The sequence below is a fragment of the Pezoporus flaviventris genome, unplaced genomic scaffold (assembly GCF_033815535.1).
Source record: "Pezoporus flaviventris isolate CSIRO_AGI_PZ_B2104156 unplaced genomic scaffold, CSIRO_AGI_Pfla_v1 ptg000025l, whole genome shotgun sequence".
Classification (NCBI taxonomy): domain Eukaryota; kingdom Metazoa; phylum Chordata; class Aves; order Psittaciformes; family Psittacidae; genus Pezoporus; species Pezoporus flaviventris.
In genome coordinates, this window is record NW_026892573.1 from 22,246,767 (window position 1) to 22,269,833 (window position 23,067).

The 23,067-nt window shown below is 40.2% G+C and overlaps 1 protein-coding gene across 1 annotated transcript in view; it reads left to right on the forward strand.

Moving 5' to 3' along the window:
- Window positions 1-973: 973 nt before the first annotated feature.
- Window positions 974-23,067, forward strand: part of TRPC6 (transient receptor potential cation channel subfamily C member 6) — an 86,212-nt gene continuing 64,118 nt past the window's right edge. The window contains exon 1 of the mRNA XM_061457832.1: window positions 974-1,288. Coding sequence (XP_061313816.1) covers window positions 1,146-1,288 — 143 coding nt within the window. The 5' untranslated portion in view covers window positions 974-1,145. The remainder of the gene's footprint in view (window positions 1,289-23,067) is intronic.

The following is a 23,067-nucleotide window of genomic DNA, read 5'->3' on the forward strand; positions in this document are numbered from 1 at the left end:
AGCCCAGGATATAGTTAAATACAAACACTGACAGTAGTTCCAATACATGAACGTGGCTGAGGATGTGAGAGAGATTTTATCTGGATGCGTGCATTTTTAACTGCACACACTTTTAACATTTACAAAATTTAGTTTTAAATGATCCCTTATTAAGTAGTAAGTCTATTATGTTTAATGTGAAAGATGCCTACAGGTCTCACGTTATTTCTTCAGTGCCTTACATTTTGTCCTAGAAAGGCTTGTAATTATTTTAGTATATTTAAGCTATTACAAGCTAAGCAAGTAAAATGAGAATATCATCAAAGTGAAGCAGAACTGAGAAACACAAGTGGACTGCAGAACTATTGGTGAGGGTTTTGCTATTAAGGGTGGCATTTTGCCCCGGGTCGCCTCTGGAGTTATTAAAGATGATAAATACAAGTTGTGTGAAGCGTTTGTAAAAGGACACATGCACAGCACACAGTGTATTGCCCATCCAAACCAAAGGCAGACGACCCGTCCTGCTCCTGCACCGCAGCAGCGGAGTCAGCCGCACACTCTCCGTCCTGCCTTGCCCCCAAGCACAGCTCAGCTCTTCGGCCAGGCTGTACACGAGGCGGTGGAAGGGGAGCGCTGTCCGTCTCGGCGCTGTCTGTAGAACGACCCCGCTCGGAGCACCGGCAATGCACACCTCTGCTCGGGAGGCTGCACCGTGCAGGTGCAGGTGAGACGGTGCCACCGCGGCAGACGGGCGGTGCCGACCTCCACGTTCGTTCGGGTGGCGGGAGCCGGGGCGGGACCGGGAGGGGGCGGTGACGGCGGCGCGGAGAGGGCACCGCAGCTCCTCGGGGAGGCGAGTGGGCTCCGCCGCCCTCCCAGCGCCCGCCCCTCGCCGCCGCCCGGGGACCGCCGAGCCGCCTGGCTCGCCGCAAACTTTCCTGCGGCCGTTCGAGCTGCGCCTCGCCTCAGCGGGCGGCAGCTCTCAGGGCGGCGCGGAGCGGCACCGCTCGGTACAGGCACCGCCCGGCGGGGCGCGGTGGGAGCCGCTACCGCGCTGCGCTGTTCCGCCGCGGGACGCAGGCTGCGAGGACACCGAGCGCCCACCGGCTCCGCGCTGCTTCCGCGCCGCGCTGAGCAGCCTCTGTGCGCCCCAGCCGCGGGGCACCATGAGCCAGGCGCAGCCCTACGCCCCGCGGAAGAGCAGCTCCCCGGAGGGCGGCGCCCGGCGCAACGACAGCCAAGACTACCTGCTGCTCGACGCGGAGCCCTGCGAGGAGAGCGCCCTGCCGCCCTACGCTTTCTACCCAGTGTGAGTCCCTCCGGCCGGGACCGGCCTCCCTCCTTCCCTGCCTCCCTTCCTCCGCGGGTGGCACCAGTTGGGTACATCAGCCGCGCCGAAGGAGAGGGTGCACAGTGCAGGAGTGTTCATAAATCCGTAATCCTTTCATAACTTTGTTTTGTCAAAATCTTATAGCCTTGTGTGTTTTCATTAAATTTTGTTGGATAGCTGTGGTTTAGGGTGTAAGAGCATACGCAACAAAATCTAAATGAAATAGAAATTGCAAGGGTCCCAGGAACGGCAGTTTGTAACATCCAGTCCAGTTGACATTCAGTGTTGACAGTGACCCTCTGGTTACCTGTTGTCAGCAGGACTTACGTAATTACCGCTTGTTAATGCTTCTGAGAAGCTATCCCACAGAGGGGGAAATGAGTATTAAGCAGTGCAAGATGAGCCCTAAAATCTCAGGTGATTACCAGAAAATGTACACTTCATTTGTACGAATTGTATTTTATTGCTTGACTGGTAAGTTCCAGTTGTCAATCTCTCCTAATTTTTGCTGGTTTATCTGTGAGCAGGTTAAAAGCCACTTGACAACTACCTGGGTATAGGAAAGGAGTAATAGCAACAGAAGTGGCAACACTCTCAGTGTTTGATTATTTATAAACTCAGGTATGAACAATCAGAGTTTTCAGAATTCACTGCTGTATTGCTCTTCTAAGTGTTTTTGAGAGTACTAGTTCAGTGTGCTCATGTAAGAGCACACATAATTGCACATTGGACTTAAAACTCCATATCAAAATACATGAATTTGCACATTGGACTTAAACTCCATATCAAAATACATGAAAAACCTCATGATGATTAGTTCAGAGATTGGTTCTGACTAGTGGTCTTCAACTTTGCACTAATATGGCAATTCTGAAGTTCCTTTGCTGTGTATTTATTCAGAATGGTTGTGCAGCTGTGAGAGAATGTATCTTGCAGAAGTGATTCAGAGCATTTCTTCAAACAAAATTGTCAAGGTCAGTGGGGTGCTGATATTTTCCCTTCAGCAGTATAAGCAGGTCTTGGTCCAGTACACAAGTGTGGAGATTGCCTTTCATCCTCTTACAGTGGCTATAAGGATAGTATACATCCTAATCAAGTGGCTGTGTAGAACTAAGGGTAGCACTAAGTGCAGGAATTTATCTTCAGTTATGTCATGTCAAGCTCTTAGATGACTGATTCTGTGTACAGGTAGGTCCATGACTCTAGAATCCCTCCCTGATGGAAGATGCTTCCATCAGTCTGAGAGAATAAACAGAAGCTACCTGATATATGTGGTGGGTATAAATTTGAGGAATGTGCTCCTTCACAAATGTATATAATCTTTACTAAAAAGGGTACTTTAGTGGGCAGTGTTTGTTTTTTACATGCACATTAAGCATGGGGAAGCTGTCCTTTGAGGCTTCTCTGAGTGTGGAAAGAAGCCACCTCATAGGTGCCCATAGACAATGGCTATACACAACTTTTATGCAAGGACTTCCTTGGCTGGCAGCGGTGAACGCAGGGAGTATAGGCTTCTCCAGGGTATGCTGATTACTAAGTACAGATTTTGAATTTTCCTGCCCTAAATTCCACCTACATCATGTTTTTAGGTACATTTTGCAGATCTGTCTTTTCAGCCAGAAGTTAGTTTTACTAGTGGCCTTTGTATGGCCAAGAACAGAATCAGCTGATGTTAGGATATACTGTTTATAATCTTTGTCATCTACATGCAGTAAGAATACTTTTCTCTACTTTATCTGAAAATCCCTAAATGACGAGTATTTCCTGATGTTACTATGGTACAGAGTACTATATGAATCTTACCTTGTATCTTTAGAATTGTAAGGTCTCTGGATATTCTGAGTATACTGCTGATGGAGGGTCTGTATGACCCCAACAGATAAATTATTTAAAACCAGTATTTTATGTGCTGTGAATGTACTTGGGCTCAGCATACATGCCTTATCAAGTCTGCCCATACATGGCTTATCAGTCTTTATTCTTTAGCTACTTCTCCAGAAATGTGGCAGCTCAGGAAGCTGGTCCTGCTGTCAGATGCTATATTTTTCCTTTAAAGTCCTTGTATGTATCTCCAGTGGCCATTCGATTATGAGTCTAAAGTATGGGTTCTGTGGGTCTGTCCATTAGGAGGGAGCTCCGTGTTCCTTGAGGTTGAATGGTATGTCTGTGCTTAAATGCAAACACAAGAAAATAACCCTCCAGATTACATTAGTTGATGTATTAAAATGTTTTAACTAAAGTTACATTTCACTTGGAGTATTTTTTGGTATATCTAATTGCTAGGGTGTTTTTATATTTTAAACTAAGTGGAAAATTATAGGCATCATTTGCATGGGCAAAAATGCCCCAGGAACATCTTTTTGGTGGTGATAAATGCAGAACAGTAATGCAGGGTACAGCTGGCATCCAAAAAAAGCTGAAGTGTCCCTCCTTTTGAACATTATTGAGAGGGTATCGCACTTGCTGGTGTAATATGGCATGTTACTGTCACTTGAAAAGTAGTCTGATACTGAGCAATAGTTTTCCTCAAGTGGTGATTTACTGCTAATGCTGACGTTATTGCTTTTGTTGTTTATAGAACATGTTTTTCATATGTTGTTTTGTGATTGCCTTTAAGTGATTTAGTGCCTGAATAATAACCACAATAATAGAAAACATTTAAAGAGACCTATTTCTTGTATTTGTAGCTAAAGTCCTAATCCATCAAACTAGTTCAGTGGTATTACTCCTGAGCCTTGATATACAGCCCCTTTATAACAGCAAAAAATTGTCTGTTTAATAAAAGGCATGGAATTTGCTTTTTTTTTTCCCCCAGATGATTTTTCAGATGATTCACTAATTGCAAAGTAACGGGGTCACATTAAAGATCAGAGTAATTGTCAGTGTTCAACCCAGCTGGCTCGATGTTGTGTCAGTGAGTTCAGCAGTGCTGACTGGGTTATTAGGTTCAGGCTGAGACGTTATGGTGTGCTTAAATATTAAGTTACCTGTAAACTGGAAAAACATTTGAAATACTGAGCTGTCAGTGCTAACTGACTCTGTGATTATGCAGCAAGAGACCCGACAGATTTACAGATATTGTTGAGGCTTTCAGTTTCAGTACTGGTGCTCAACAGGCTGCCCAGGGAAGTGGTTGAGTCACAGTCCCTGGAGGTAGTTAAAAGGTGTAGATGTGGCACTTAATTTAGTGGTGGACTTGGCAGTACTGGGTTAATTGTTGGATCCGGTCACCTTAAAGGTGCTTTCTAAACTAAATGATTCTATATTGAATAAGTATGAATTCAGTACCACTCTTTCTGAAGAACAGCTTCATTGTGTCTGAGGTAGCTGCTAACTGTTGCAAACAAGACTTCAGCAAGGTACCTTGGGCTCATTAGCTATGCCAAGTCTTTTGGCAGTAAGTGAACAGAAGACTCTTACCTTTATTTGCGGTATGGTACAAAATGAAATTTTAATGTGATTTTGTGCTGAAAAATCTTGCTTTTCTTTTGAATTTTGAACCTTTGGTAGGAAAACCGCACTTCAAGATATCTGCAGAATTTGTAACTAAATGGTTTCCAAGAGGTAAGGCTACTTTTTAAGAATTGAATAATTGTGTATTAGAAATTATGTGCAAGTAAACACTTTCTTTCTGGTAGTCCTTTTCCACCTAGTCAGCAAGTCTTGCCCCTGATGTATCAAAACCTACATCGCAATCTACATGTCAGAAGATTGCCTCCTGAAGTACAAAAATGTGGATCCATTTTATTGTCTCTTGTGCAAGTATTTCATTGGCAAAAGGCCCAGTTTTGTAGGTTAAAACAGGATAGAAAGTGCATTTTCAAGTCTAACCCCAAATCTGAGTGCTGATGTGTGGTGGGATTTGAAAGTGATAGCACTTGTATGTAAACTCGCTACTGAAAAAACATTATTGACGAACAGCTTGTCAGCTTACTAAACTAGTGAGAATACGCTAATTCAGTCAGACATCTGGTTATATTGAAATTGGTTAAATTTGAAGGTTTTTGCCCTGTGAAAAATAAATATGTTTTCTTGTACATGTGAGGAAGGGTAATTATGCGTTAAAATGTTAGCTGTAAAGTAAATGAGGCACACAAATTATCAGATGAAAACAGAGGGGGAAAAGGGTTCTGATGTGCATAACTGCCTTCAGGCACAGATTATTCCTCAGCTTTTGTGGTTTTCAGATCAAGTGTTTTTTGGCACTGTCGAACCCAATGCAGACTTTTAAACCATTTCTCTGTTAAATAATATCCTTAATAATTTCTTTCCTGCCTGCAATATTACAGTTTCTGCTATTGGCATAACATCAGTTTTATCTTCAGCCTCAACTATCTTGCTTGAAATGACCTGTAAAATTATCTTCCAGACTCTTCATTAGACATAATCTCTTCAGGGAGTACTGCGCAGCGTGGCAGCTGCGCTTCAGATTGCTCGTCTCTTTGCTGAGATGCTGTGTCCTCTGAAAATATGTTGCAAGGGTTTTGTAAAAGGTAGAAGAGTTAGCATGGGGGAGGGGGATTATTTCCTTTTACAGCCTAGTTGATGGAACACTTTCCTATGAATTAGGACTAATGGATCTACTTCCTGCTGGGCTCAGGAAAAAAAAATCATGTCTAGATCACTCATATTCTGGGTGACTGAATTTAATCCCCGAAGTCTTGGGTTAAAGAACATCACCATCGTTACCAAGCACCAGAAGAAATTCCAGCTTTTAGTTCCCTCTGCATTTCCTACCAGTATCTGGAAGGGAATGCTTCACTTTCAACATTAAGTGTGTCTTTAGTTCAGTTCTACTTTTTTTTTTTTCCCCTGCGTAAGTTCGATTTTGGTGAAGATTTGTGAGATTTGTTGTGTTTAGTTGTTAGGCACTTTTGTATTCACTTGTTGCACTCACTAATTTGGCTGTGAGCTTCCTTTTGTGGGCTGCATTACCTGAACGGTTTCCTATGCTAATACTTCATAATTGATTTTTGTTTCACCTATTGTGGCATTTCTGTAGATTTATATCTTAACCCTTACATGGTTACTGAACAAAAGAAATTAATCTCCCTGTGGGGCCTAATTTTATGAAACTGGAAGCTTTCCATGTAAGTAATTTGTTAAAATTTGCATGAGGAAGGTGGAGTAGTGATTAAGAAACGTGTGGGGTATGTACAGCGTACTTTTCACTGTAAATGTTAATAACAAGTGTGTTCTTTGTCGAGCACCCGCACAGCAGTATTTGTCACCACAGAAGCTGAAGGTTGTAATAACTGGCTACTTGAAGAATTCCTGCCAGCTCTCAGTGTCCCCAAATGAAGGTGACTTGGCATGGTGGGTCTACCTTCTCAAGCTGTGTTTAGACTTTCCAGCACTGCAAACATGAGCAAAAGAGAATTTTGGCAGTTAATCTGTATTCATCAATTTCTTTATAACTTGGTTTCATTCCTCAAACTGTGATGCAGTGCAAGGCAATGACTTAGTAAAGGGCTTCAATCTTAAAGCGCATAAAAGAAGTCTTACATACATGTTTGCGCACATATTTGTGAGTATCGACACTTGCACACAGGGTCTACTCAAACTAGAGGCTTAAAAGTTTTGTGCTGATAAGCAATATTTAAATGTAAGTTTTGGTAATTAAATGTGTACAGAAAGGTTAATGGTAATTAAATTACATGCGGTTTTCTCTGGAAAGGATTATCATTTTTATCTTCCAGTAGAATGGTTATTATTGGTTTAACAGTGACAATTTAAATACATAATGAAGTATACTATTTTTAGCAAAATACAAGTTATGGAATATAATGTGAAAATGACTAATTAAAGCCTGGATTTATTTTCTGTATCTGTTTCTATACAACTGTGCTATTTCATACCTTTAGTACAATCGACAGCAAAGCTCTATTGTCCCCCAAACCTAATATATTTAAATAAATGTCAAGATCAAAAAAGAAGAAAGAGGAAAAGGCAAGCATTGGCACTAGGAATGAAATGTGAGATTGGGCTGAAGAACCCCAAGTAAGTGGAGTAACAAAGGAACTCCGTGTCAAGGACTGTCATTTTAGGTGTATTCTCTAAGCTATGTGGGAAGTGTGGATGGCTTGTTTTCTGCCAGAGCTGAATATTTTGTTTAAAAACTTTTACTAATTTGAACAAATGGCAGTGGTGTGGGTGAAAGCTTTGTCGTGGGTGGGCCATTTTCTTTTAATGTGGAGTAGTAGTGATAAAATAAAAATGACAAATAGTAATAATAATAGTAATTGTAAAGAAGTAGATGGGATGCCTGCCTCTTTGTTCAGGCGTTCCTTCAGTAGTGCCCTTAGTCATACCGCTGTTAAAGTTCTGCCTTGTACATCAGTAATTAAAACTAAAACCAACCTTGGCCGCTGCCAGCCCAGGAGAACATGACTGAGTTGCTTTTTGCCCTTAGAAATTAATTAAATACAGGTTTTGGTGTCAGATTTGTTTAATCTCTGAAGAGATTAAAGAACTGAGAGATTTTTAAAAATTCTGTAGTATCTATGAGGTCTTCACATGCAGGTAGAAAGAAGGATCATGAACCAAAAAATCACCTTTGAAGCAAATTTGATTTAAAAATACCCCAGAAAACAGATCATGGATCACATTGTCTAGTGCTGCACCACTAGCAATTTTACAGAATACTCAGATTGGAGAATTTCTGTGAAACTCTGATGCATGTTACCAAATCTTGGATGAAACAGGTCAATTCTTACAAATGGCACCTCATATTCTTCTGAGTTAAATCCTGATCTGTTGAATGTAGTGTGAGTTTTGGTGGTAACTCAAGCGTTTGTCAGGTTTATATTAGAAATTGACTCAGTTGTAAATGACCTGCAGCAGCAGCAACTGCAGCAGCCCCTTCTGACCATCTGCACAAATAGCTGTTTCAACAGATTTACTCTTGGTGTACGCCAGTAGCTGTGCATGTTGCAGATTGTAATCCCTGAGCTGCACAGACCTCACGCATTTCTAAGGAGATGCTGGTTCATTGCTGCTAATAAGGGCAAATTACTGTGGAGCCAGATGAATTGTTGCTTCGAAAAGAGGACCTGGGTTTCACCATGACACATAGGGACCCACTATGTGCAAGCAGGCAGTGTCTAATTCAGAGGTGGACAGTAACTAGCCTGAAACTGAGGAGCTATTGAAGAGACTTGGCAGCTACAGCTTTCCTGGTTCTTTCTGAAATGTTATTTTTATTCATCTTGGTTAGCTTAACTAGCAAATAAGTATTTGCCCAGCAGGCTGGCAGGTAGACTACAGACTACAGTGCTAGTTGCACTGGTGTTAGTTCAGACGGACACTTGGCAGTGCTGATTTTCTCTTGGCCCATTCTGTGTTTCTCCTGTTGTGCACATTGACTGAATTTAGGAGTGATGACTGATTGTTTAGAAGCCTTTCAAAAGGAAAGATTCACTCATCTTTAAGGAGTGATTTACATTTTCTTTTCTGTTAGTTTTTTGCCTGTGGTGTATGTGTTTCAGTTCTTCTAGACATGACTTTTGTCCCCTTTTTTAGGACAGGTAGCCAGGTCAGACTGGTGAACTTTGTTAGAACTATTGTGTGTGCATGTCTTAGGCCTGCCAAGTGGTATTAACCCAACACTTCGTGCTTTTTGTAAGTTTCTTGAAGTGCATTGCAAACAGACCCATTGCACACAGTCTGGCTGTCAGCCTTCCAGCTGCTGGATGTTTGGCAGCAGAGAGAGCAGCTCTTTCAACAGCAGTGTTTTAAATCACGGACTGTGTCAACTAAACACCTCTACAGCACGTGGCACATTGCAGGAGAATGTAAGGGCAGTGCCACCAGGAAATACTTGCAATTGAGGTGCAGCTTGTGGGAAGATGCTTTGGAAACTGCCATTGCCAAGCTCAGAGCAACTGTGCAATTAAGACTTGAGCCGTGAACATCATAAATACCATTTCTCTGCTGATTATGTTGTAGGAAAGTGCCCTACCTTCCCCACATACTGATGTGCATGTGAATCGCACGTGGCAGAAGCACACTTACGAGTGGGAGCTTGTGATGGGGACAGTGTCTGACATGCTTGATCACTTAGCAGTGGACTCCTGCATCCCTCCCCCATGAAATAGATGAGCTTGAGAGATGTGTGTTGAGTTGGAAGACCCACCGCACAGGGAAATTAGTGCTGTGGAGGATCCCAGATATTAGTTAAAATAGGGGATTGTGTGTGTTTTTTTTTTTTCTCTAAGCATTAGCAGTATGTGCCAATGTGAGACCAGAACCATCATTTTGAGGTTTGTTTTTTTTTTTTTTTAGTTCTTTCAGAAAATACTTTGAGCTTCTTTGAGAATTGTTCCTAATCAGCTGAGGGGTTTTATGATTGAAGAATGTAAACCAATTTTCTCTTCTACTTTGCGATGCAGCAATTGATTTTTCTATATTAGTTTAGTTCTGCTCTGCTAATCTTTGGTTTTATGCATTATTTCCTTAAACTAATTTAAAATTTCAATTCTCAAGTGGTTTTTTTTAATTTATTAATGACATATCACATTTCTATATTATCCTATTCATTTCTCAAGAGAGTTTTTGTAGAATGCTGCTCTCGTGGCTTGCTTAAATGAATCTTAAAATCTTGCTTCTACCCTTACAATACCTGAATTTGTTTGTCTCTCTGTAAGTGTAGAAATCCAAACTAAAAAAATGCAACAACTGACAACAATTGACAACAATTGGATGGAAGTGCTGTAGTGATAACAGAAGTTAGTTAATATAATTTAATTTTCAGGTAGTAGGACTGGGATGAAACTTTCCAAGGATACGAGGTATTTTGTATGACCTTATGTATGGCAGTCTTACTTCAGGATCTTCAAAACTAAGCCATACAACATCTAAATGTCTGGAAAGTTTGGGCAGCAATCCATGTTACTGCTCAAGTCCCAAGAGGGTTGAGAGTCTGTAACAGCCTCTTGCTGGCCAGAAAAGGATAAGGAGCAACATGGCAGACGTGGTGAAGGAAGAATAGCAGTGTCTTGACATCTAAGCAACAGATTAAACAAGCAAAAATTAGAGTGAGAGAGGAACGTAAGTTTCTGAAGACAGCAGTTTGTATAATCTAAAACCTTTCCTAGAGCACTGGAACAAAAGTCAGCAATAGCAGTATCTCCAGGAGGTCTGCAGAATGAACACTGCCTGCGGTATGAACCAGTAGCAGTTAATGTTCTTCACTTTTCTGCAGAAAAAAAGCCCCAAAACTTAGAGGATTAAGTCAGAAATATATTTAATCATTTAGTAACATCTGATGTGAGCACAGTGGTAGGTAAATAGTGACTGATGTGATCGTGAAATTTCAGTACTGCTTTGTATGATAAAATAATGATCTTATCTAACAAGTCGATATATAAAATATACACTGGGATTTCTTACCCCACAGCCACTTCCAATCAAGGGAAACTTGAAAAAAGAATCTTAAGACTTACAGACAGCAAGGCTAATTTCTCTAGTCTTACTAGGCTGTTTGAGGATCTTTAATGACCGGAGGTTTCCATGTTATTCATTCTTACAGCAAATCTGAAAACCAGCAGAAATTTCCCCAGTCTGTGAGTGAGAACATTGATAATGCCTTAAAGGTAAAGAATATCCTTTGTGGATTACTCAGGTTCAGTTTGTGCATGTCTCCCTGACTCAATGAGGGGCAGAGGTAGCAGCCTGGCCGGGGGTCGGTGTGCCTTTTCTGATCTCTGGCTGTGCATGCATGTCTTCATATCCCCAGAGGGTCAGAAAAGGCATGGAGGTACACAGTGAGGAAGAGGGGAAATAAGGGGACTCACTGTGCTGTGGGGGATATGGTGCAGTTCCTGTCTGGATTTCCTCATTGGAACTGGAGTGCGGGGTGGGAGGAATGGTGCATGTCCAGGTATCACTCCAAAGACAGCATGCATGCGTGCCTACAGGAAGGTGCAGGAACTCGGGAGCACTCCTAGTGGTGGTGATGTATACTTCTGATGCTTCATGTTCCTAAGTTCCTGATTTCATGAGTCTGGAACTTCTAGATCAGGTAACAGACATTGCATATTGTGGATAAAACATAGTAAGGCTGGTAGAATCTCCATGTCCATACATGGTTTATTTTCAAAATCTGTATACTTTAGTAAAATATCAGGAACTTTACCACTTTCTTTCGATTTAGACATGGGATTTGAGGTTATAAGGTAAAAATCTTGCTGGTACCTGCTTTCATCTCTCTCGTGGTCTTCAGGCTTTTAGTTGCTACATCTTTGACTGCTGATTTTGTGACAGGAGTGGCAGCAAATGTAGAAGAGGCTGAGAGGTTTGTCTGAAATGAAGCATTTAGCCTGACCTTGTGGTCTGGGCTCTTTCTGTAGTGCATAAAAGAGACAGGCACCTTCAGGGGCTGGCTCATCAGATCTGTTTCAGGACTGGGTAAATCATGCTGGTGTCTAAAATGCAGGAGATTGTTGACAAATGGCAAATCTATATTGTACAACATGCAGATGCATTGGCGCTCACTTCAGTGGGATTTGTGTTCATGTATATGTGAAGGATATTATCATCAGTCTTCAATATCCCATAATGTATATTTTGTGCTGTGTTTCACTGTTTGTGTTTGGGAACAAACTACAGAAATGTGAAATCTGCAATAGACAGTGAAAATCAGCATGTATGTCTTTGGTGAAAGCTAAAATCTGGCATATGTATATTTATATAGATGAATTTTCTGACCTTTGGCTACTGAACTATACAACATTTAGATTGACTATTTCGGGGAGAATTAAGAGGGATACTCTGCATGTCAATCATCTGCACTGCATTAGTGAACAGAAGCAAGAAGAACAGGATATATATGTAGACCCAAATGGTTTTGCCTTTTACCAGAAGTAATCTTGGTTCTAATCTTAAATTCAGATTTGAGCTAAGCAACTAGAGCATAATCTTTCATTTTCATTAGAATGTTTACTAGCAATTTGCAAAAGTATTAAACCTGACTTTTTTTTAAGTAAACCCGAAAGATAGATTCCATAAGCATCACAAAAGATTTTGCAGAACTTCCTGATTTTCCAGTTGGTTGTCGCAGGTAAAGTAGCATTGCTAGTGGTCGTGTAACTTTGTCTCAAAACAGGTTTTCCTACAGTTGAGGCTGTTTAGTGACATTCTGTGATATCGGATCCTGTTCTTCCCTCTTGAGTTACATTCGTGGCTGTATCACCTTTAATTAATTTCATGCTTCTGCAGTCTGCATGCAGGCTAGTTCAAACTGAAGGTGAGGCTGTACCTTAGTTATAACCAGGATGTTGCTCTGCAATTATTTTAAATTTTAAAACATTAATTGCATAAAACTGGCATAAAGTTTACGTAGAAAACAGGCACATTTTCTGTTCAGGAATTAATTAAGTTCTTAATTTTCAGTGTCTTGGTCACCTGAACATTCGTGCAGAATGATTTTTCTCCATTCACAAAGTATTTACACTTATACAGGTTTTTGTCTCAGGTGGCTAGAAACTCTTCCTGGAGTTTAAGGAAGGATCCTGCCCGTTTGGAGACATGAGGACAGTTTTGGTGAATCAGAATTGCATGAATCAGCACATTGCCTTTTCTGAGTGAGAGGTAATTTCTTTATCTGGAATTGCTCTTTTAAATGTATTAGTGTTATATTGGGAGAGGGAGAATGTTACCCCAAATACAAATTACCAGCCAGGCATCCCCTGGGCACTGGCACATTGCAGCTGGCTGCTTATTATTGTAAGAAATAAGTAACAAGATTCGGAGTGCTGAATGCTACCTGAAAATTCGAGTTCATCCTTGTGTGCAGGCTCACAACTGGACCCAGCAGCAGGGTGCTGCTTCTTGGTTTGTATGGGGTGTGAGTTGGTTCTTTTGGTGTTGGGATTCTGCCTCTCTACCTGCTGGGGTTGTGTTGCTCTTCTGTGTGGTGATAGCAAACAGTCAAGATTGTTGCAACTTTATCAGCACAATATCTCACCTGTTTGTATGAGGAAAGCATATTTTTCTGTGACACTCGTTGGGCATGTTTGCATGTTGCTGGACTTACAGCGTTTGTCCTGAACATAGGCAATGTTAGGGGAATGTGTTCAGTTATACCCATTGGTATCACTGAATTGGCTAAAGATTCAGTGATCAATAGGATCACCTTGCCTCTTGCTCTGCTTAATAACCCCTGAGCTCAGAACTGAGATAGATGGTGGAAGAGAACAAGAAAATATCTAATGCTGCTGTTATGTACATCTGAAAGTATCCATTCTGAGAATGTAAGGTGCAGTAAATACCAAATAAAAAACAAAAACCCAAACAAAATGAAACAAACAAACAAACAAAACCACCGAAAAACCCAAGATGCTAAAAATGTAACTGGAAAGAATGCTTGAAAGGTATGTAGAAAGTTAGGGATGTACAAAATGAGAATTCCTTCTTTTGCTACCTGTTTCCAATCATCAATAAACACCTTCCTAAAAATTCAAGGTAATTTCCAGAAAACAGCAAAGCCAGTTGAAGCTGCTGTACATTCCTGTGCCCTGGACCTGGATACTGCAGAGTCCCCCATCATGGGGGAGAGAGACTAAGAAACTATTTCATGACACTTTTCATATGCAGCATCCAGAGAAAAGATAAATTGTCGAAGTTAACTTTGTATCCCAGAGATTATTTCTGCATGAGGGTGTGACTCTTCGTTTCTCACACTTGTGCATTTACTGCTGCTCCAGAGACTACAGAGTATAACACTTACAAGAGGATCATGGGGGAAAAAAAAACAACTTCTAAGTAAATAAAATTGTAAGTGAATCTCTGCAAGTGAGATATCTCCCCCTCCTCTCCCTCATCATTCTAGAGTGTTGCCTTGTACACTTGGCAAAACAGAACAATTTCATTTTCCAATAAGGGAACACTGTGTTCCCACTTTCTCAAGTCCTATGTAAAAGTGAAAGCTGAGTAAATGTGGAATTTCTCTTCATATGTAATGTTACTGTTTTGTGTCTGTATTCATGGTTAAAAGAATTACAGTTTCAGTTGGTTTATTTTGCCAAACAAGTCTTGTCAAAACTGTTCTCAGAAATACTGACCATTTACTTTTTGATCCAAAGTGTTTCAATATGTCTGAAATAAGAATGTTTAACTTGGCTTGTTGAAGCCACCCTCAATTACATGTGAGTCGATTTGATATTAACTGCTTTTGTTTTCCCCCACGTGACTGTATAGAGGACAGTTTAAGCTCTCTGCTGAACTCTTTTCCATAGTATGTGTGATATGACTGCCTTGGCAGTCAGCAGCATTCAGAGTGTATGTGGGTTTGTGTTCAGACAATGGTGTTCTCTCAGGTTCAACCCAGGCAAGGCACTTCTGACCAAAGCTACAATTCAGTCTCCCTTCTTTAGGAAAATGTAGTTGTTCTGTGGAACACTAACAAATGCCCACATTGTCTTTTGGTTTTGATTCACTGAATTCTCTGGGTATTAGTGTTAAGTTATAAAGGATGGTGTTTCTATGTAACAAAAGTTTTAATTAAATGATAGTTCTTCTTGAGCATATTGCAAACCCAGTATAATGTGATACTAAGTAGAATTAAGTAGGAACTATTTTCAGGTGATGTTTACGATTGCACCATGATGTCAAATGCCCCAAAATCTACTTTCATATGTCAGTTTGAGTAAATACCCCTTCGGAAGAATTCTTTTTTCTCAATTTCACCATGGTGAATTACTGAGTGATAAGGTATGTTTGTGTGGTGTCAAAGACCAGGTTGCAAGAAGTGTTTCAACTTGGGCAGAACAGAAATCTCAGTCCACAGTTGCTACCTCCTAGAAAAATGTCAGCAAGGTAGAGCCATTGTTCTGTCTCTTCCTTGTGTTTCTTCTTGAAGATTATGATCTTGAAGTTTCCTCAGTGTATTTTGAAACTTTTATTTTCTGCTGTGAAAGTGAACCTCTTGATTTCCATTTAGATATAATTACAGTCTTTGTCAAGTAGTTGTAAAAGCTTCCCTATGCTGTCCTATTATTACTACATAACTGGACAACGTCAATAACTAATTTTTTTTTTCAAATATACTGGCCCATGGATTTCTTTTTTTCTGTGGGATCAAAGGCAACACAATATTCAGTGGATGCCAGGGCTTTTTCCTTTCTTTTGAGGGAGGGGACAGAAGGTTCTTGAAATTTTACAGTTGTCACAGGAAAATATTCTGCAATTCCGCGGTAGCAGTAACTGTCAAAGGTCTCATTTTATGGTTTTGACCTACCAACTTAGGTCTCTCTTTTACATTGTTCCGTTTATTGGAATTGTTTCTACACCTCAGGTCTGAGAAAGGCAATTTGTGTGGGGATTGCATGTACGACTTGACACCAGTTTTCACTAGATATGTCCCTGAGGTCGGGATATCAAATATTTCATTTGTGCGTAGCAGAGAACAATAAACATCATCATTGTTTCTTTATAAGGAAGTTCTTTACTGTGAGGGTCATGAGGCAGTGGAATGGGTTGCCCAAGGAGGCAGAGAATGCTTCATCCCTGGCGGTGTTCAAGGCCAGGCTGGATGGAGTCTTGGGTGCCGTGATTTAGTGTGAGGTGTCCCTGCCCATGGCAAGGGGGGTTGGAACTAGATGATCTTAAGGTCCTTTCCAACCCTAACTATTCTATGATTCTTACAGAGTAATTACTTTTTAATAACAGTAATTAAAATTATTAAAAAAAAACCCAAAGTAATTACTTTTTTTTTTTATATATACATGGTTTTCCTTTGGGATTTTCTTGGGGTTTTTTGTTTTTGTTTTGCTTTTTTTTTTGTCTTTTTGAGGTTTTTTTTTTTTGATGCTGAATACATATTTCTTCAGGCTGCTTTGCAGCAGATAGCGGGTAACATCTACAGAAATAACTCTTCTCACTGGGATTCAGTTTAATGCTTTTAAATTGGTTTTAGTTTTTTTTCTGGGTAGCAGCACTCGGCTATTTGTTTTGTTGAATACCACTTTGGTTTTTAAGCACTTTTAAGGTGAATTTTATCGTATTGCCTTGGTTCTTCCATTTAATTAGTAATACATCATGTTTGCATAATGAGAATTGCTGCTTTTGAACATAGATGCATGGAACATTGCATTATTTTCCCACAAGCAGATAAGGGTAAAAAAAACCCAAAAAAACCCCAAACTCCTGTACTGAAACTAGAATTACTGTGAAAATCGTTATTTTACTGAAGAAGGAAAAATTGGTTTAGATTTACTCTTTTCTCTGAACTTGTTAAAACCCAGAGCTGCTAGTTAACATCAGCATTTCAGCATTGGTTGAGTTACAACTGAAACTATTCTGGGTAGCTTTCAGTTTGTAGAAGTACTTGGTTACACCAACATTCATGTTGCTGATGGACACATTTCACTGTGTTACAGAATATGATGAATGAACAAATAGATAAACAAGGTCTTTAATCAGTCAAATATGACTACTAGAATAATCATACCCATTACCTTTTTGGAATTGTGTATATGTATTATTGCTTGTCTGTTTTATGGGAAACAATTATTTCTAGGTTAATTGCTGTCTTTAATACAGTTATACCCTCCTCTGCTTTTCTTGTGATGCAGAGACAACTTCTTGTCTGCTCTTTCTTGGGTGCTGAGCAGAATGTGTATGTGCTGCTTCTGCAGAAGGTAGTTCTCTTGTCACCAAGCCCTAGTCACTTGCCTAATTGCAGCAGGTTCTCCTATTGTTCTTTCCTTTTCAGGCATTTATAAGACCTTTAGTGTTTTTTCCCATGCTGTGAGTAGTTCTGAGGTGAGAGTTGTCATTTTCCTAATCAGTTGTTTACATGGCTTTCATTTCATATCAGTCCCTTTTACCCACAATTGCATCTTCTCATACTTACCATATTAGTCTTGTTAGAATCATAGAATAGTTAGGGTTGGAAAGGACTTTAAGATCATCTAGTTCCAACTCCCCTTGCCATTGGCAGGGACACCTCCCACTAAACCATCTCACCCAAGGCTCTGTCCAACCTGGCCTTGAACACTGCCAGGGATGGAGCATTCACAATTTCCCTGGGCAACCCATTCCAGTGCCTCACCACTCTTACAGTAAAGAACTTCCTCCTTGTATCCAACCTAAACTTCCCCTCCTTCAATCACAAGACATTTGTGTTCAGCATGGAGAATCCATGATGTTAAAATTCGTGTTTTTCTCCTCATGTTATTGGCAATTTTCTTCCATTCAGAACCCTCACCCATGAAGTTGACAAATATGATTAAAGCACAGTTCATTCCTATGTTTGAGTGTTAGTTCAGTTCTGACCGGAGGGCTTGCTGATCTGTCATATCCCTGTTGCAGGCTTGCTGGTCTCTGTTGTACCAGTAGGTTTTACAGATGAACCATGCAGGTGTACTTCCTCTAATTCAATAAACCTGTTTTTGTTTCTTCCACTCTCTTCTATCTTTACTGGCATTGCATGTGGAAATATTGAGGTGATTTTACTTGCTACATCATTTCCCATCGAGAATTCATACTTTGCAGCTTGATGGGGTTTTATTGCCAACTCTGTGCTACAGAAAATAAGAATTATGCTACTGAAGATCTTAATTTTTGTGCATTTTTTTCTTAAAAGATGCCCAGTAGTCGTGTTTAGGACAAGCAATAAAAAATGTGAATAGCTAAAATGAGTAAAGGTTTAAAACACCCAAGTGATTGTTTTGTATTTAGTCATATTTAGACAATACCTTTGGCAGCATTTCTCTGACCAGGTAGCAAAGGAAGCATCTAGCTGAAATGCTGTCTTGTTAAGGCATTTTCATTGTTTCTATCATCCTTTTCGAAATCCTTTGCAGCTCTTCTATTGGAGGTACTTTTTCTTTTTCTCTGACCTTTTTGCTGATATTGTAGCCTATTGCTTGGAACTACAGCTCTGTATAATAAGTTGTGCTAAAGGTAATGGTGAAAATTGTGTCTGACTCATGCCAGGAGAAGTAATTCATACCACTAGGAGAACAGGGAAAAGGAAGAAAAGGCAACCTTTTGAGTTTGGTCTGAACTCTGTGCTGGTGTTTCACCCCGTGCTTGAATCTCCCCGTGCATTTCCTGGATTGCTGTTGGATTTAGATACATGAGTGGCTGGGATGAGCTCATTAAACTGTGCTTTGTAATACATGTTTGTTTTCCCTTCTTTTATAAACCTACCTATAATACATACATGCACTGATGTGTGTACCCTTTTTGAAAATAGATGGCATTAAATTGAATTAAAGGAAATCACTCCGTGTTAAATGACAAAGGCAATGAGAGCTCAGCAGAACTCTTGGCAACTGCAACACTGGCTTGTGTTAGCCTGTCAGAATAGTGTCATGTTGCTCCTCATCAGTTGGAGTCCTGTGCTTAGATGGTGGCTGCACCTTACATGGGTATGAATTGTGTGAAGGCAGTCAGGAGCTGCTTCTCCCTCCCCATCACCCTTGAGGGGCATTGCAGCTTCTGAGCTAAGTAAATGTGTAGCACTGCTGCCAGAATACCATATGGCAGGGTAGCCAGAAAACATAGAGAGGGAGAAGACAGGATCATGTCTCTGTCTCAGAGGTACACAGAAGGGGTGGCCAAGGTAACCAGTCCTGTGGGATGCTGAGCAAGAGTTATTTTGCATCTAGTACATGCAGAACTGTTTTCTCTGGGTTAGTTTTTGCAATGCAATGTGAACTGCTGCATGCCAATTCATCTCTCTTAAATTGACATTGTCTAAAGGCTTGGCCAGTTTGAGCATGAGTTTTAGGGGGAGCTGGCATGTCCTAGCATCACACCTTTTAAATACAAGCCTACGGAAGCTCTGAAGCAGAAAATCTCAGTGCCCGAGCACCCACTTGTTATTGCAATAATATGGTTAAGCATGTGTTCTAGCATTTGACAAGTGATTGCAAACATAAGCAAAGCAGTTGAGTCAGACTATGGCATTTTCAAATAAGGCTCCACAGAGCTAAAGACACAAATATTTACTGCTTGAGCTCAAATCTGTTGCCTGGAAAGATTCTTGGTTTTTTATGTTGACCAGGCATACAGCTGGGAAGGCAAAAGGTGGAGTCCTGGTGAGCGCTGTCACGGACAGGGCTTGTTTGCCAGCCTGAAATCAGTTTTACTTCCTCTGTTTCAGCATAGCCTGGCTAATATTTTCATACTTTGTAACAGCTGCCAAACAGAAGATGCTGTCTGTGCAACTCTCCAGGTTATTATGGCTAGAAAAAGACAGTGCTCTGTAGAGCTCACCTAGTGCTGATAGATCATTACATTAATAAGGAAAGCAGTTAAATACTGTTTAAATATTGAAAAATAAACATATGTTGAAGAGGTTGACAACTGAAGCATAAGAGATGTAGCTTGAGCACTTTCTAAAGAGAACTGTACTAAACATGGGACTTGCACTGAAACAATTCAGATCCAGCCAAATGCCACAAAATCTAGTTTGACAAAAGCAGCAGTCAGTAGCTTTATAATGCAGACGTTAAAGTGAAGGGTGCCACAGCTGTCCATCTGGCTTTCCCAGTTTCTGTGTTCTGCTTAATCACAGATGCCAGCCAGGGAGGTATTTGTGTCTGCAGAGGCATAACCCCAGGCCTGGGAAGGGCCAGGCAGTGTTACAGAAACTGCTATATCTTCTATGGCTGTCTCTGCATATGGGGATTCCCTTCAAACAGAATAGCCATCAACTTCTGACCAGGAAAGCATGACAGGTTTGTTATTAGTAGTTTAAAATCAGAGGGCTATCAGGCACCCGACAACTATTGGTTTGTTTTCACAAATGTGATTATATGAGCTTAAATGGCAGCTCTGTTAGACTCTCTTTTGCTTTTGAATTCATCTGTACACAACTGGAGTAGGGAGCAGTGGCAAGTGGTATGAAAATGTAAATTATCTGTCTACCCATAAGGTTGAACACATATGAAAGACCCTTCCAATTCAGAAAGCACTTGAGCTTGTGATTAAGTCTTCATGGTTTTAATGGAACTAAAGTGTATCCTTAAGTGAAAACTTTTAGTTTACAGAAGAGGAAATGGAAAGAACCCATTCTGGTATTTTACTATTTTTATGTTCCTTATGTGCTTTTAAATAATTTAAATTATGGTTCTATTTTATATTTCTTTTATGTTTTTTTTCATTGGGAAGCAATAAATCAACTTTTCTGTAGTGTTCATTTGAATAATAATGAGTCATTTAATTGAGATGATAATAACATGAGTTAGAAATTTTGTAAGACATAAAAATTTAAGTTCCAGTCTTTAACATTAATGAACAGTATTCATTTATATGTTAAAAAGATGGGTAGGCAGAGAGGTATTTGTTATACCTATATTGACCTAATCCATTTCTGTATGTGGATTTTATAAAGCTTGTTGTAAGGCTTTAAAGCACTTGTCAGTTTTGCAAATTTAGAAGGGGATAAAAGGACAAATTAATATGCATAAATAGAGATTGAAAGATGATTTGCACAGATAAACAATAGGACCTTACCTGCTAAGAGGTTCTATCAACTGTAAAATGTAAGAATGAGAATTAGTTTAACACTAATGCTTTCATTTTGGTACCTGAGACAATTTAGACATGTCAGCACTGAGTAGTGGTGGTAGCTGACAGGAGAGAATCACAGTATTTCACGCCTAGTTGAAGAACAAGAATTTGAAAGTGAGTACTGCTCGCAACAGGAAGAAGAATCAGTCACTCATTTAATTTAAAGAGCAAATGAGAGTACTTAAGCACTGCGAACCTAAGTATATCTGAGGAAGTCTTTAAGAACATGGAGTGTATCTTGGCTACAGTCAAGCTGTTGAACTTTCTACTCTCAGAACTCCAGCTGTTCTTACAGATGACAGAGAACATGAGAACACCAGTGCTGCAGTGTTACAGCTCTCCTGAAGTAGGCCTGAAATTTGTGGCTTATGTTACAGAGAAGCAAGTTTCAGCTTAATTTAGCCACCTAGCATCTCTTCAGTCTACTTATTGCAGGTGAACTTGATTTGACTAGGTATTGTTATACTTACTCAAGACTTTATTTTCTAGTTATAAAACATGTGCTATGTTTTCTGCAGTTCTCCAGATACTTACCAGTTATCTTCTCGGTGTGTAGGCTGAAGAAAGTCTGTGTGAATTCCTGATACATCCATGACTTGCATTCTTACTGATTAAACTGCCTTTTGTGTGTGTTGTGAGGGGTGCTATGTTTTGATTTGAGAACTTTAACAATTTGCATTTTTAGAAGTTAATTGTGACTGGATGATTTGTAATGTGCTAAGCTACCAAAAAAAACCTTTACTACCATCCACTTTCTTTAATGACTGTTCAGATATCTTTATGGTTATCTTTAGAATTCCCATGAATTTACAAAACAGAACTTGGCTGGGGAGCAGCTTTGTGGAAAGGGACCTGGGGGTCCTGGTGGACAGCAAGCTCAATATGAGTGTGCAGCTGTGGCAAAGAAAACCAGCAGGATGCTGGGTTACATCAACAAGGGCATCACCAGCAGACGTAAAGATGGCATCATCCCACTCTACTCAGCACTTGTCAGGCCACACCTCGGGTACCGTGTTCAGTCTTGGTCCCTCATGTACAAAAAGTGTGTGGACAGGCTGGAAGAGGTCCAGAGGGGGGTTACAAAGGTGGTCAAAAGACTGGGAAGCCATATGAGAAAAGGCTGATAGAGATGGGTTTGTTCAGCTTGGGGGAAAAGAAGGCTCAGAGGAGACCTTCTCAGATGTTTCAGTAACTAAAAGGTGGCTACAAAGGAGATGGAGACAACGAATCATGTGGAAAAAATGATGGGTGATGGACACAAGTTACTCCTTGGAAGATTCCAGATGGACACTAGAGCAACGTTTTTCACAATGAGAACAATCAGCCATTGGAATAATCCCTTCAGAGCTCGTGGATTCCCCCAAACTGGACACTTTTTAAGATTCGGCTCGACGGGGTGCAGGGACACCTCGTCTTGGTTATGCTTTGCCTGGAAAGGTTGGACCATATGATCCCTGAGGTCCCTCCAACCTGGCGTTCTATGATTCTATGATACCTTAGGATAGTGGTACAGGTAATGTCATAAATGCAATTAAGTCAGACACAGATAAATGCTATGGTGATAATGGGGTGTTTATGCATGTCAGCTGGGAAAAGATCAGTAGTTTTGTAACAGCTTACACCACCTCCAGATCACCTTATTTATGGCATGGTTTGGGGGAAGGGAGCAGTGTTCAGACAAATTTTATATGGAAGGGAAACATTGAGAAACGTTTTATTTGAAGACCAAATTATTATGAACTTTAAAAAGCCATTTTTGCCATACATGCAAAGCCCTGCAAATGATAAAATTGTTTTAAAATTTTAAAGATTAGTCTTTCTGATTATGAATGCTCATTTTTAAGCATCACTTCTAGAATGAGGAACTTATTTTAAGGGCAGTTGTACCTCCTGTGAAATAAATGCTTTTGATTACTTGTATCTGATACTGGATTTATGAGATTTTTGATTTTGAGGCTTACACATGAATTTGCTAAAGTGAGCTTCAAGGTTGATAAAGTCACCTGTGTATGATTATAGCAGGAGGTTTTTTTATATGCATTCTGTCAGATTTTATCCTAAATCTGAAAATGATAAGTACTAGTATGTCAGCAGTTCAGTACTCGGCTATATTTCTTCAGTTACAAATGTAGTAACTTCAAGGAAAGCTAATGGTGACCTTCAAGTATGAACAACACTGAAACATTCTCTATTTTGAAGTTATATCTCAAGATATATAGTACACTTACAAGCTG